The 16114-nt window shown below is 36.9% G+C and overlaps 1 protein-coding gene across 1 annotated transcript in view; it reads right to left on the reverse strand.

Moving 5' to 3' along the window:
* adgb (androglobin) overlaps positions 1 to 16114 on the reverse strand; it is a 42406-nt gene that overhangs the window by 16505 nt on the left and 9787 nt on the right. The window contains exons 9-22 of the mRNA XM_016475039.1: positions 13768 to 13856; positions 12827 to 13001; positions 12591 to 12678; positions 11033 to 11174; positions 8298 to 8340; positions 6777 to 6960; positions 6575 to 6638; positions 5851 to 5964; positions 5449 to 5557; positions 5225 to 5357; positions 3442 to 3556; positions 2706 to 2849; positions 1819 to 1960; positions 1594 to 1716 (exon numbers count right to left, since the gene is read on the reverse strand). Coding sequence (XP_016330525.1) covers positions 1594 to 1716; positions 1819 to 1960; positions 2706 to 2849; positions 3442 to 3556; positions 5225 to 5357; positions 5449 to 5557; positions 5851 to 5964; positions 6575 to 6638; positions 6777 to 6960; positions 8298 to 8340; positions 11033 to 11174; positions 12591 to 12678; positions 12827 to 13001; positions 13768 to 13856 — 1665 coding nt within the window. The remainder of the gene's footprint in view (positions 1 to 1593; positions 1717 to 1818; positions 1961 to 2705; positions 2850 to 3441; positions 3557 to 5224; positions 5358 to 5448; positions 5558 to 5850; positions 5965 to 6574; positions 6639 to 6776; positions 6961 to 8297; positions 8341 to 11032; positions 11175 to 12590; positions 12679 to 12826; positions 13002 to 13767; positions 13857 to 16114) is intronic.

Below are 16114 nucleotides of genomic sequence, written 5' to 3' on the forward strand. Positions count from 1 at the left end.
AGGTGATATGTTCACTTTTTCATAAAAGCATGAAACTTGGTACAATTGTACAGGTTAGGGTCCTGAACATTTTCAGAAATGGAGCCATCGCAAAAACACCTCGTGGTTGCCATGGCGACCCTTTTACTTTCCGCCATAACCAAATTATGTATTTTGTATCATATCTCCTGAACCAAACATGATAACACAGAAAAGGTGATGTCTACCCCTATGTTTTGATGGCCAAGGATTACAATGATACGATATACAGCAACATAAACTGTTCAGGTGAAGACTTAATGGTGAAATCAGCAATGTAAGAAGGAAATCACAGTATCTGAGCATCACAGTATCACAGCATTTACAAAAGTCCATATTATGGCTATTAATTTTTTTTCTTTCTTTGATAATTAACTAATATTTTATTCAATAGTACAATAAAATGTTGTTTTATTTAATTAATTATTAATTCATTACATTTATATAGCGCTTTTCTGGGTACTCAAAGCGCTTTACATGGAAGGGGAAATCTCCTCAACCACCACCAATGTGCAGCATCTTGCGCAATCAAACCTCGACAAATGTTTCAGAATGCAGTGGCACGACTGGTCTTCCATGAGCCCAAAAGGGCCCACTTCACACGCCTTGTTGTAACATCACAGAGAGGCATTTTCATTCACCTTTCCTGGCTGGTGAAATGATCTTCCCACAATTGTAGTAATTAACAGAACACCCGACACGTTATTTGACAGCAACACTAATTTAATCCTATACCCATCCCATTTGACATACAACCGCACCTGCATTAAATCTCCTACATGAGGTAGAAAAAACTCATTTATTAAAACTTTTATTTAAATTGTGAATAGATTAAATACAGAAAGCAAGCAAAGAGCACTCCCTTTAATATAATCACTACAGCTGTCAATCAGTGGCAGCGCGATTGACTACACTGCTCAGCGTGTACTGGACCAAGTCGAAATAGTCTTGGTTATTGGACCCGCAACCCGCCCATGCTTGTCACCGTCCGGCCCACACCCGCACCACACCCTACACATAAATATTATTCCACCCGTTAAATTAAATATTAGCGATTCACCTGCGTGTACCTGACTCTGCCTGAGAGGTAAGGAAAAATACACTTACCTGAGATGATTTTTTTTATATCTCTGAAATATATGATAGTATTATTGAAAACAATCTTTTAATGTATCAATTAATAAAATATTAGTTAATTATCAAAGAAAGCAAAAAATTAATAGCCATAATATGGACTTTTGTAAATGCTGTGATACTGTGATGCTCAGATACTGTGATTTCCTTCTCACACCTTTCTCCTTTATGAAAAAGTGAACATTATTTTTACATATCACCTGGACTATATATAAATATGCGTTAGATGGACATCTTTGACCATTGGGCATCGCAGCTTTTTCACGTGTCACGCTTCTCCATTCATCAGGGCTGCGACTCTGCAGTTGTGCACGCCGGAGATCCGGCAAGGTGCCGGAGAACTTTAAGCCCTGATATTGTCATAGTCTTGAATATAGTGTCTTCACTCTTCCATTTCTACCAGGTATCATTATATCTATTTCAGATGAAGCTGGACTTTACCTGGTCTTGCTGCAGTGAGGATCTCTCTGACTAGGTATCCTTTCCAACCTGCCTGCAACACTGTGGCTGCCTGCATTTCCTTGTCTGTGGCCTGCCTGCCATTCCAGTGCTCTGGAATGTCATCTTTTACAGGGAGAAAAAACACATGGGTACATAAAGTCAGGATGAGCCACATGCTATAATAGGTCTAAACCCAAAGAGAGACTCTGTCAGCCCCACATTCACCTGATCGTGCATCCCAGGCTTTATCATTGCTGCCATGTGGCGATGGGTCTCCTGTCAGAGTCTGTACCGCAAACAGCTCCTCAGAGGTCAGTTTCCGCCCCAGTGCAGAGCAAAACATATGATACACAGCTTCACTGAACACCTGTATGGGACAAAAATAATAAGTATATAAATATAAATGAAAGCAATATACAGTCAGTGCCAAGACAAATGGCTCAATTTCCCCTTACTAAGGGGGTCTTTGGAATGCAAAGTCAAGTCAAGCCACTTTTTTTTAATTTTAAATATAGTGCTTTATACAGTACAGATTGTTTCAAAGCAGCTTCACAGTACTAAACAGGAAAATAGCAGAATCAATGATGCAAACTTCTGATTTAAAGCATTGTCAATATTCAGTTTAATAGTGACAAAATAAATGTAGGTTGCATGGTTCTGACAAAACAAAAACTAAATAAAACCCCAAACAATCCTAAAATTTAATTTAAAATGAGCACAAAACAAAAACGTTTAATTAAATTAAAGTTTAAAAAGTTTAATTTAAAATTAACTTCACTTCAACAACTAAAAATTAATTAAAGATTAAGAATGAAAAATGTAAAGAAACAATGAGTTTTTAATTAAACTAGAAATTCAAAAGATTAGCAATGGCATTTCACGGCTGCTCGCTGGTACAGTGCTGTGAACATTGGTGATGAGTCATAAAGAGCTCAATTTCAAATTCTGAAAGAGCACATATTTTATTAATTAAAATAATGAAGGTGTTTCTGTGGCTGTTAAAATTCAAAAGGAAATGCAAAATAGTTTGTTCAAATACAATGTTTTGGTTACACAGTGGTATAGAGGGTGCAAGAGTCCGTCCCATTGTACCAGGCCTGTGTATAACCCACCCTTTGTTGCTGTATGCCTACACCGTGGGTCTTCTCAAGTTCTTTGCTGGTTGATGGTAGTTCCTCTGAATCTGAGAAGCAGCTGATCACTCGACCCAGGGATCTCATGATCATTACAGCCTGCTCACAGAACCTCAGACTCTCCTAGACAATTCAGAAGAGAAAGATGAAGCACAACAACTGAGATTTTTTTGTCATCCGGTTGCTGCTATAAAGAACTGATACATTGACCAGTGGCAGGAATAATGGATTAGTTGACTAGTCAATGCAACTTCGAGTAAATGTGACCCTGGACCACAAAACCAGTCATAAGGGTACATTTTTTGAAACTGAGATTTATACATCTGAATAAATAAGCTTTCAATTGATGTACGCTTTGTTAGGATAGGACAAGATTTGGCCGAGATACAACTATTTGAAAATCTGGAATCTGAGATGCAAAAAAAATAAATAAAAATATTGAGAAAATCACTTTTAAACTTGTCCGAATGAAGTTCTTAGCAATGCATATTACTAATCGAAAATGAAGTTGATATATTTACTGTAGGACATTTACAAAATATCTTCATTGAACATGAGCTTTACTTAATATCCTAATGATTTTTTTGCATAAAAGAAAAATTAATAATTTTGACCCATACAATGTATTTTTGGCTATTGCTACAAATATACCCGTGTGACTTATGACTGGTTTTGTAGTCCAAGGTCACAAATGTGTGTGTTAATGTGTGCATGCCTTGTCAAGGTGTAGCATAACAGTCTCCTCATCACCAAAAACAAAAGGAGACATGCTGAATAGATGTAGGTGGACGGCCAATGAAGCACTTGTGTGCACATGAAGAACATGACGCCTAGTGAGAAAAACAAAACAGTGCTGATTAGAAATGTTATAGTGTTTTTTTTTAATAGTCATTGGTCTGTAGTGTTTTAAACACTACAAATTGATATAGTAAGTTGATCTAATTTTAATCAAATAAACTGCCAGATCTATATGAACATACCTATTTTTATAGTCATGCCTTCACACTTACAACCAGGAGTAAACGCTTATGCTATTGAAATTATTTACAGTACCTAGTATGTGATCATCATATGACTAAGAGTAAAGCACATATGGCCCATTAAGACTGAGCTAGGAAAGCAGCAAAATAGTCCTAATTCATAACTTCAAATTAGAAGACTGATTTGCAAGATCATGCACTGTTACTAGTGATGATGTAGGGATTTCGTACATGTAGCATTTCGTACATGTATTTGTAGTCAGCAAAATCTCCTTATGCTTATAAAAGCTATTATTACAATTTTGACTGAAGTTGCTTTTACGCCTTTTAAGCACCCTCATAAACCCCCATGGAACTGGACCAGCTTTGCAATGACATATTAGCTTTACATAATTTGTCGACAGAAATCAGATTTCTCAACACCGAGGAGTATTAGGTAGAGACAGAGGGAGAGAGAACAAAGGAATGAGAGAGCCTTTTGGTAACATTCTTTTTTTCCCTGAATGTATGATCCTCAAAAAACAATTCAGATGTGCCTACACTTGGCCCTCCCCTTCCCTCAGTATGACCTCTGAATGTAGGCTTCCAGCTTTTAGGCCACTATGCTGCTAGAAATAGCAGACTGGGTCATATCTCTCTCTCTTTCTGTATCTCAGCCCATCTTCTTATCTCTCTCTTCTGTTCTGGGCTCCTAAGAGAGAGCGCAATACATTACATGAACCTTGGTAGTGATGTTGAGAGCTTTTTGTTGGATTTGAACAACTGCAACAGTTCACATCACAGTGTCGACTGTCACAGCACTGATATCAATGTTGGGACAACTTCTGAGAACACTTCCGTTTTTCAATTTCGTAATATAAATATATGAATATATATTACGTGTATATATATATATATATATATATATATATATATACCATAATATATATCAATATATTATATTGCAAAAGATATTAACATGAATCACTGCATGATTTAAAAATGCTCCAAATAGCACACTGAGCTCCAACTGATGCAAGAACATCTGACATAATATTTTATATGGACGGAAATGAGGCTGTATTTGCAATGGCGAAGGTCCTAGATCACTTAGATCACTTTCAAAGCTGGAATGGAGTTTTTGTCTACTAAAAGTCTTTTGGAAAATGTTTTGTCAGCTGAACAATGAGCATGTTGTTAAACAAGAGTACAATCCATTGAACACACTGTACTTCCAATTCTAACAGCCTTATTTTCATTGCTGTCAAAAAATAAATATGGTGCTACCCTTACTAATGTCTATCATATATTGACCTAAAATAGTGTAGTCATTTATTTTTATTATTTTTTATTTATTCAAAATTTTTTTTTTTTTTTAGTTTCACTTCTGTTTTAAATAAATGCTGTTACTTGAACTCCAAAGCAATTATATTAGAATCATATAAGAAATAATATTAGAATGATTTCGGAAGGATCATGTGACACAGAAATCTAGAGTAATGGCTGCTGAAAATTCGTCAGTTGCGGTGATATAGTTACCCTGGAGGAAGAGAAAGCAACACAGCTTTACTAGCAGTAGTTTGAATCTGCACCACAGGGAGTTCAGAGACTATGCTCTTCCACGAGAAAGGCTTAACTGTTAGAGAACCAGGCCTGGCTGATGACTCCTTCTCTGTAGACAAAACAGACCCACATTTTAGACAGGATCCTTGTTCTTGTGAACAGACAAACTGAGTGTGTACAGTATGTCTATCTGTCCTTACTCTCTTCCACACTCTCTCCCCAGTGCACCAAAGCTGAGAATCCAATGGCAATTTCTGTGGGTAACAGGCTATCTACAAACAGGAAGTGAGTACCTTTTCCATCTGCAGACTGAGAGAAGCAAGAACAATGGAATGGAACAGACATCAGCACAGACCTTATTAATGCGTTTCGGTTTTGTATGTATTCTCAGGAGACAATAAAATACACACACACACACACATTACATAAACTCACACTCACAGTAATTACCAAATATTAAATTAAACCACATGTTCTCAGTGGATAAGGTTTGAAAAAAAAAAGTCCAGCTCACCAGCATTACAGCAAAATGGGGAGAGAAGAGCAAAAACAGCATGGTTATCAAAAACCTCTAATTTGTGTTTGTGTGTATGTGTGTGTACCTGTGTGTGAACAATTGCAGTGGAATCAGGTTGTCTAGCATGAGCGGACACGGAGTGGGTGGAGGCCACAGCGTTGGACAATGCAGCAGCAGACAGCCGAGAGGAGATGGAGTTCTAACAGAAAATTGAGTCACTTTCATGTTCTTTCCTAGCACAACACATCCCTCCCACCACAGATACCATAATTATACCAAGCACCATTACAAATGCCACAACAACAGGTTTAGATGATTCTTATATTAGGTGTTTTTATGATAATGCATTCTGAATGTCATATATACAGTCAGCAAGGGTGTTACCACAGCTACAGCTCATGGGGAAAATTAAGAGTAATAGGGAAGCATTTGTTAAAATTTGATTTTTTTTATTCATTAAGCAAACTGTTTGTGTTTGGGGTTTTTTTTTCCAGCAAGGGCACATTAAATTGATCAAAAGTGACTGTAAAGACACTTATAATGCCAAAAGATTTCCATTTCAAATAAATGTTGTTCTCTTGAAGTTTCTATTTGTTGGTGAATTCTGAAAAAAAGTGCATCACATATAGACTATTAAGCAGCACAATTTTTAACTGATACATTTGTCCTACTTTAATGATGTAATCATAATTAAATGTAACCCCCAAATGTAAAAAGAAGAAGAATATTTATTAGTTTTAGTATACACTAGTAAAAATATTACTATATTACATTTAATATTAAGTTTGTCTTTTCCTTCAAAACCCTACCTTAAAGTGTGATGTCTTACACTGATGTGCATAAGTATCTGGCTTGTGAAAAACCAACAGCGTCCTGCAAAACACATGATTATTAGCATATTGTAGCCTGCAGCTTAATAGGAATTTAAGAGCATGAGGAGTTCATTTGACAAAATAGCAAAGGATTAGCATAATATGGCTTAGGCTGTTGCTAAAGATGATTGACCCTTACTGGAAGCATTTAGTGAAGTTGTGCAGGTCCACCCAGGTCTCCAGCAGCGGGAGTTTGTCTGATGCTAATGCATCTTGGGACAGAAGCAATGAACCGCTGGACTCTTTGGCTGTCTGCAGCCTCTCCTTATCTTTTCCATCTGTCTCTTTGTCAGGCCCTGAAGTTGACTTCACTTCTTCCATATCTTGGAGATTGAAAAATAAAAAATGTTATACAATAGTCTATTACAAAACAAGTAAGCAATGCTAGTAGGGATACACATTAGTGACCTTGCCTTTTTCAGTGCTGAAATAGTACATTACAACATCAAGAAACTACTGAAATTTAAAGTTGCAATGAAACAGAAGTAGCAACAGATATTTTCTTCTGTATTATGATGTGTGTCCAAGTGAAACCAATTATTGGAAAGGGGAAAAAAAAAAAAGAGTAGGGCAGGGACTTGGTACTATACATTGTTGTTGATTGGATAGGGGCAGACTTACAACTTATACATAGATGATTTGTCCACAATAAGACAAATAACATACATTTACTATAGAAAATAGTGAATTTTTCATTTTATGACAAATGTAAACATTTTTAACTTCAAGCAAGCAACTACTTTGAGAATAAAAATGAAACATTCTAAACCAGCATAAAATTGTTTTCTAGGATAGATTAGCTTTTCATGAAGATACCATGATTAACTCAGTGGTACCAATCAGTAAAGCTCATTTAGCCAATCAGGCACTGTATTGAATTTATAAATGCTCTTTTATTGGTGTCACTCAATTCATTATGCCAATTTTGAGAAATACTGTTATACATTGCAGCTCGAAGTCATTACACTCAGCGTGCTGTGCTGACGTATTAGACCATGATAATATAGATGCTGTAGCAAAGCCATTCACTTCATTTACTTATCCACAGGTGTTACTAAGCAACACACTGGGCTCTCTGGGAAAGCACATAATTGGCCTGTCGTGATGAGGGGTGAGCGCATGATCATGATCACAGAGATAAGAGATGATGCCATGCGTCTATGTGTGTGTGTTTGCATCTGTGTTTGTGCTGATGAAAAGAAGATGGATTGGATGGGGGAAGAGAGGGATAAACGAGAAAGTGCAATTGTGAAGGCAGCCAGCTATCATATCATTACAGCAGCTATTAGCCTCACTGCTCTGATGGCTAAACAATGACTTGAGGGAGATAAGTGAGGTGAATTATCGTCTGCCTTTACAAATTCATTCTTTTCACTTCACTTTCATTGTATTGCACATTGTTCCAGAAGCACTCAATTGAAAATGAGTAATGCTTTCCCAATCATCCAACTGAAAAAAAGCTTGTAAATGATGGCATGGATTATTTGAATGAAAATATTTCGCTCGAGGTGTTTCCAGGTCAGCTTTCAACCTAAAAATTACTGCTAACTGCGATACATAACACATATAACTGGCGAATATGAGCATTACACATATACGCTATGTGTTTGAGTGACAGTGCGGACTGAGCCGCAGCATTGCTTACGGAGACACGTCTCACCGTTGGCGATGCTGTCGTCATTTTTCTTGTCCTCTGCTGTTACCTGGGGGGAAATGGAGGGATAAAAAGTGCACAGGGTGAGCTGGGAGAGACATGGCAGAGGAGGGCAGAGGAAAGCAGTGGAGACAGAGAACATCCACATTCATTCAGTCAGCATGCGCTGAGCCCGTTTGGCTTCCAGAAGCTAATCTGACATCTGGACTCCCACCAGAAAGGGTTTTCTCCTTCAATTAACTGCTCACAGGAGAGCGAGTGCCATAAACATTAAGGGCACTCGGATGGTGACAGGATTAGGGGACACGGGTTTGATTAGCATGTCAGTCTTTATTCGCTAATTGAGACACCTTTTTGTAAAACTATTCAAATGTGCGTTTTTTTTTTTTACCTTGTAAGTAACCCGGTGTGATGCCATGGAAACAATCCAGAAACTTCACCAATGTGCTTTTTTCCCCATGATTGAACCCAACCTCGTGTCAGTTAGAAAGCCTTTTAAAGCCTGAGGAGTCGTCCGACTGTGCAATTTAAATGTGGAGGACAATTAGGGGCTCTCTCTACGCCACATCTAACGAACGACAGCACCAGTGATTCAGAGATAGACTGTGACTCATCACGGATCTGAGGTGAGGAGAAGGGGAGAGTGGAATGAGGAAAAGAATGGAGAGCAGAGGGGAGTGAGTGGGATAGGGAGAAGAGAAGAGAACCAGCAGTCCAGCAAATGAAATGTAATTTTTTAATATGGTAGTAAACTCCTCAGGGAGCATTTCACACATTACTGTGGTAAACTAGCTCCTGTTCATACCTAATTCAGCTTACAACATTATCAGAAACTCAATATAGGTCTAAAACAGATCAGGTGACCTCAACCAAAAAAAAAAAAAAAAACTGTATGACTTTCTTCTCTCTGTGGAACATAGAAGAAGATATTCTGAGAAATGTCTCAGTGATTTGTGTCCATACAATGGAAGTCAGTGGGCTCCAATTTTTGGTTGACAATGTTCTTCAAAATATCTTCTTTTTGCGATACTGACTTTTTCTTCTCGCAATTGCGAGTTTACATTTTGCAATAATGCAATGACTATGAATTACATTTTGCAATTATGCAATTACTTTTTTCTCAGAATTGCATGACATAAACACGCAAGACTTTATTTCTCAGAATTGTGAGATACAAAGTCAGAATTGCGAGTTATAAAGTCAGAATTGCATGATATAAAGTAACAATTGTGTGACTTTTTTCTCAGAATTTCGAGTTCATATCCTGCAATTCTGACTTTATAACACAGAATTGTGAGTTATAAAGTCAGAATTGTGAGAAATAAACTTGCAGTCGTAAGAAAATTGTACTTTCTAACTTGCAATTGCGAGTTTATATCCCGCAATTCTGACATTATAACTCATAACTGCAACTGCAAGTTTATATCTTATATATAATTCTGAGAAAAAAGTCAGAATTGAGAGATATAAAATCGCAATTGTGAGAAAAAAGTCAGAATTGAAGAGTTTGTATCTCGCAATTCTGACTTTTTCTAGCAATTATGTTTATATCTAGCAATTCTGACTTTATAAGTCACAACTGTGAGTTTTTATCATTCAATTCTGAGAAAAAAGTCAGAATTGCGAGATGTAAACTCGCAATTGTGAGAAAAAAGTCAGAATTGTAAGATAAAAACTTGCAATTACCTTTTTTTTTATTCAGTGGCGGAAACAGCCTTCCATATTGTAGACTTCAGATATCAAATATCTGAACTGACAACTCAAATATCAAATATTAAAGTCAACATGAAATGTCATTTGCAACCTATTTTAATTCTGTGAGCTGAGTTATTTCTAATTGAAACAGATGAGAAAATGTAGGATGGGACTTGATGTTATCAGTTAGGAATTAACTGGATTTCGAGAAAGTGGCTGGAGGGGATGGGTTGAAAAATAAAAGTGACTGGCTATGTCAGCCGAAAAGGAAAGTTGTTTTTTCTTGGGAATAACTTGCAATGATGAAACTTAGCTAACATGTATTTAGACAGTAAATTAGGCCAGTTTTATTGAATTTTTACTCTAGTAGATTGATAAAATTAGAAGTATTGCATTTTAGATTTCATTTGCTGAGCGAGTGTTCCTTGTAGGCAATGTAATAATTTGTGTATGAGACAAAATTGTCAGACCAAGCAAAGGTAAGCCAGAAAATGTGGAAAAGGAGTGTCGGTGGGGGCGGACATCACAGCTGTCACCCGTCTGTACATTGTAATCATAGCATAATATCTCCAGAACATCTGAATAACATCCTGGTGCCTCCTCATCAAAACACAGCAGCCAAGCCTCTGAAGTTGTGACAGGATCTACGGCTGATTTAGCAGGAGCAGTCCCTTTGTTCTCTGATCTGACTGAATGAGCGCTTTCTCCGTAGATCTTACAAATGATTTTGATTTTGACGATTTCGAAGATTTTGAAAAACACTGAAGTCTGCAGTAATGGGCACTGAAAATTCAGTTTTGCTACCACAGGAATAATTTATATTTTAAAATATATTACAATAGAAAACAGTTCGTTTAAATTGTAAGAATATATCACAATATTACTGTTTTTGTATTTTATTCAAATAAATGTAGCCTTGATGAGCACAGGAGACATTTTTTTTTTAAAACAGTAAAAAAAAAACCTTACTGATCCCAAACTTTTAAACGGTGGTGCACCAATCACATAATAGTTTAAGACAACATATCCATTTCTTTCAGAGATACCTGGGTGGTTTCAGTGGTGTCCAATGCATTTAGGCTGTTCTGGGTGATGTCATTCTTAGTGTGGTCATCTTCACTATCATCCATTTCAGAGAAGGAGGTCAGATTAGAATTATATCCACGCCTCTTTACACCACCCTGCTCCCTAAACACACACAAATACTGTATTTAATTACAAGCATTACTATCTTGTGTTTGTATCCTAGTAAAGAATAAAACAAAAGCACCACTTCCTGAGGTTAAGCACAAATGTTTCATGCTCTAAAGAGTTTCAGACTACTTAAGTGTGACTGAATACGGTCTTGTGCTCAAGAGCAGTACAATGAGAACCTCAACACAGTCTCTGTCCCTGTTTGACTCTCCCACATAACCAATTACTGCTTTTAGCACACACTGTGCTAACGTACTCACACGTGCAACTGAATACCTGGAAATAAAACAAAGCTCATATTCAGACACTCTAAATAATTCATGCCTGGTGGGTAGCAGGCATGCCATTTGGATCAGTTTTGACAGACAGAGTAAAAAACTTTTCCATTAGGTTCAAGCTTCCCGCTGACGGATCTGAGAAATTGTGGATTGACTGATATGAAAAAGTACTCATTACCACCTGGTGTACAGAGAAATGGACACATACATACTGTATGCATACATACATACATACAGTACAGTACATTAACTGTTAGGCAGTAGATTCACTACTGTCCAGAATCAGAACTAGCGATGCCTGATTTGCACGTACATCACTTTTGTTTCAGTTCTTTCGAATGACTCAGTCACAAACCAGTTTGCAATTCAGTCTTAAGGTTTTAAATTAGGTTTAAAATATAGTAAAGTTTTGTTTCATGTTTGTCGAATGAATCAGAAAAATTATTATAAAGATTTTGAGATTTTTTTTTTTTCACATAATAGAAAATCAAGCAGTTTTGGAACAACATGAGGGTGAGTAAACGAGTTTTCATTTTTAAGTGAACTATTCCTTTAAGACTTGCCACACACACAGTGTTTCTGGTTGTCCTCCCCTGATGATGCCTACATTCAATTCTGGAAACTAACCCTGGAAAGGCATCCTATAATTTGCCAGCAATAAAGGTGTTTATTAAGTTAAACACTTGCATGTGCAGCTTGTAAATGATTCTATACTGCAAGTAAATACATTAGCGGCTTTCTCTAAAGGATAGTCTTCATCTTAGCTTGGCTATTTTTGCTGTAATGTAATTGGTGGCGCAGTCTGCAGTACAAACACACACACACACACACGTCTGGTTTGCTATCCTTGTGGGGACTCTCCATAGGCGAAATGGTTTTTATACTGTACAAACTGTATGTGCTATTGCCCTACACCTAAACCTACCCCTTACAGGAAACTTTCTGCATTTTTAGATTTTCAAAAACTTTATTCTGTGTGATTTATTAGCTTGTTTACCCATGGGGACCTCAATTTAGGTCCCCACCGTGACACGAGTCCCCATGAGTCTGTGTGTATTCAGGTTTAAGTCCCCACCAGAATAGAAAAACAGGTACACACACACACACACACACACACACACACAGAGCTTACATGTCATGTGCAGCCATAGCCATGAGTTTGTAGTTGATAAAGGGGCTGGAAACTTCAATGAACTGCTCTGGCTTCTGAACAGGGGCTTCTAAAGAGCAAAAACATAGTTTGATCCATCTAGAGCAATTATATATCATAATTTTTTAACAATAAATATTATTATATGAATATCATAATATATATAAAATAATTACATGCGAAATTAAAACATACACACACATAAAAACACATCTTACCCTTGGGTTCATCAGTAATGTTAGTCTGCTTGCGGGGCCTAATGAGTTTCCATTGAGGAACTGGGGGAGGTTTAGGAGGGGCCACCAGGGGGCAGTCTCGTGTGCAGGTGAGCAGCACAGGGTGACTGAAGAGCTGAGAGAGCCCATACTGCCTCAGACTCTCAGACGAATCAGCCTGGAGAACACACCACCCACCACGATCGTAGATTACAGAGGAGAAATTTAATAATGGATTAGACAGCCAGCGCTAATCCAAACGGAGCCAAATATTGCTTGAGACTAAAACAGAGGGAGGGAGAGTACCATTTGGGGCAGGTTTGCACATTAATGAGCTTTAGGTAAATGCTCGGTGGAGGCATCATATCAAACAAACTGGGTGGGGATATCATTTTAAATCTATTAAATCAAATGAGCACATCACATAGGTGTCCCCATTTTCATGCTATTCAATAATATAATATAATATAAAATAATATAACATAACATAACATAACATAACATAACATAACATAATATAATATAATATAATGTATCAATCAAATGTTTGGGCTCAGTAAGATTTGTTAGTTTTAGTTTTTTAGTTATTCTCACCAAGGCTGCATATTTTTGAGATCAAAAACAGAGTGAAAACACACATACTGTAAAATATTATTACAATATTTTCAGAAGTCATTACTCCAGTCTTTAGTGTCACAATCCTTTAGAAATCAGTTCTAATATACTGATTTTTTCTCTCAGGGTTATTTAAAGAAAAAGTTCAAAATAACAGCATTTATTTGAAACAGAAATATTTTAAAATATTATAAATGTCTATTCTGTCATTTTTGATCAATTTAATGCATCCGTGTTAAATAGAAGTATGGACTTCTTTAAAAAAAATCACTGACCTTCAATTTGTAAAAGGTAGTGTATATTCTACAGATTGAAAAACATGTGCTTACCATCCTTGTAAGCACTGACGTTCTTTTCTCCATCAGATGCAAGGGTTGGTAACTGGCACACACAACCATCTGAGGAATAGGACCAGTGGCTAAATCAGAAAGAAGAAAGAAAGAGCATTTGTGAAAAAGACTAAAAGAAGTATACATGAAAGAGGTGTCATTTCTACTTTATATGCATGAAAAACTTTGCAGGCCCTCAAAATCTAAGATGAACTTTTTTCCCGTTGTCAGGCTTCCGTCTCTTTAATACTTAAAGCATTATGAAATTAATGGAGTGCAGTCTATTTTGAATAAGAGGAAGAGAGAATAAGTGGATAGATCAAGGCATGTGTTTCAAAGACAAAGGTGTGAACAGCGGAGAGGGCACTGTAATCTGTCAAGTCATATTTTCCTAATTCACATAGCACACAAACTTCCAGTGTAGAGGAAGGAACAGAGGCACTGCATTATCAGTGTTTGATCTTCATCTCCCAAGGCCATCTCTGATCTCTTATCAGGCCATCAGTGCCCTGACTGTTACATGATCAAGCTCAATGCCAAAGGGAAGAGAGGGAAAAAGAAAAGAAAGGGGCCACGCTCAGCTTGTGGGTTAAATTATAAAGTTAATTTGACCACTTGCTCTTCATGTTTAGAAACACAACATACTGCAAACAGTTGAATACTATCAAGATACTATCCATAAAATAAAGTATAGTTGGTTACTGGGTTCCTTTTTATTTATTTATTGTAAGAACAAAGACAGTAACATTAGCCTGCCTTGATTAATCTATCCAACAATTAAAACCCATACACTAAAATGTTGACAAACTAATAATATTTTATATAATTTTTATATGTAGAATTAATTTCTTAATATTTTGCTTAATTTTAATTTTATCTTCTTGATTTTCTTCTTAGTAATCAGTATTACAAACCAACCTTTGAGCCCAAACTAGCTATATCCCAGAGTGATAAAGTAAGAATTTAAAATGCACTTTTTATTTAAAAAAAAAATCATAGTTTTAAACTGTATTTAGGCTTGTCCTAAATGTGACAAAAGGTTTGAAAACCTCAGAGAAAATAGAAAATTAAATAGATCATATAATATTGGCCACCTGAAGTTGACAATGAACATTTTCTAAAGGTTAAGCACCTCCTTTCAGTTTGTTGAAAAAGAAATGAAAATGATTTTAAGAAGTGCAGGACCTATTTTGTGTCCTATTCATGGAAAGTGCCATAAATAGAATGAATAGTGATCGTGTGTGTGTATGTTTCAATAAAAGAGATACCGCTTTAGGCTCTGAAGATCTAGGCCACGCTACCAAAGTGATATATGTCAAAGCATGTTATAATTTCCAACCCATTATTTAGTATCAAACACCTAGAGTGAGTGAGAGGAAGACAGAGGGGATGGATTCATTATATGGATTAAAGGACCCTATAGATAAGAGGACAGAGCAAACGAAGGAGAGATGGAATGTTTACGGAGGATAACAAGAGAGAGAGAGAGCGAATTTCAGCAGCAAACACTGCATTATCCCAGTGTAATCTGAACCACTCACTTGCAGAAGCCAATTATCCAAAACAGTCTATCTGAACAGCAAACCATTAGTCTCAATAAACTCATCAAATCGTTAGTCTCCACAGACATGTCGGAAATCCATGTTTACATGCATACCGACAATTACACCTCCTTATCACAACAGCACTGAGCTTTTCTAAGCAGGTCGGTATAAAAATGATTCATATTGTGTATGTGTGAGTGTGTGTGTGAGTGTGTGTGTGTGTGTGTGTGTGTGCGTGCGTGATTCGCTACTCTTTGCTCCCCTTGCATATTTCAGTCATAAACTGCACAGTGACAGAATTGACAGTGCTTGCCCGAGGCCATGCCAGATAATTAAATTCAGATCACACTACCTGAGAGAAAAACACTGGCGCTCTGTTCACAGTCTGACACAAACACACACAGATTAGCACTGCTGCACACTTCTTCGGAGCAAACACAAATACGGTTATGCACACACAAACACAGAAAGGGGGCTGTTTTATTTATTCATGCTCATGATACACATCTTTCAGTGATGGCTTATGGCACTGATTCCATAATACATGAACCTGCAGAAGAAGTGATGCATGGAGAAGGGTAATTTTACCCTTAATGCACTGCTAAACAGATCACCATTGCTTTATGGAAAGCTCAATGCCACGTTGGCTGCAAATTATTAATAGCCGTTTACAGAGAGCATATAGAGTGTTTCTGTATGAGGATCAAATATTCATACCTCAACTACATTTTTCAGAGTGAATAATGTATGGTGAGGAGAGAGGGGAAAAGAACCATATATGAAAATGTCTGTAGGCACACAAA

Source organism: Sinocyclocheilus anshuiensis, unplaced genomic scaffold (genome assembly GCF_001515605.1).
Source record: "Sinocyclocheilus anshuiensis isolate Anshui unplaced genomic scaffold, SAMN03320099.WGS_v1.1 scaffold212, whole genome shotgun sequence".
NCBI lineage: Eukaryota > Metazoa > Chordata > Actinopteri > Cypriniformes > Cyprinidae > Sinocyclocheilus > Sinocyclocheilus anshuiensis.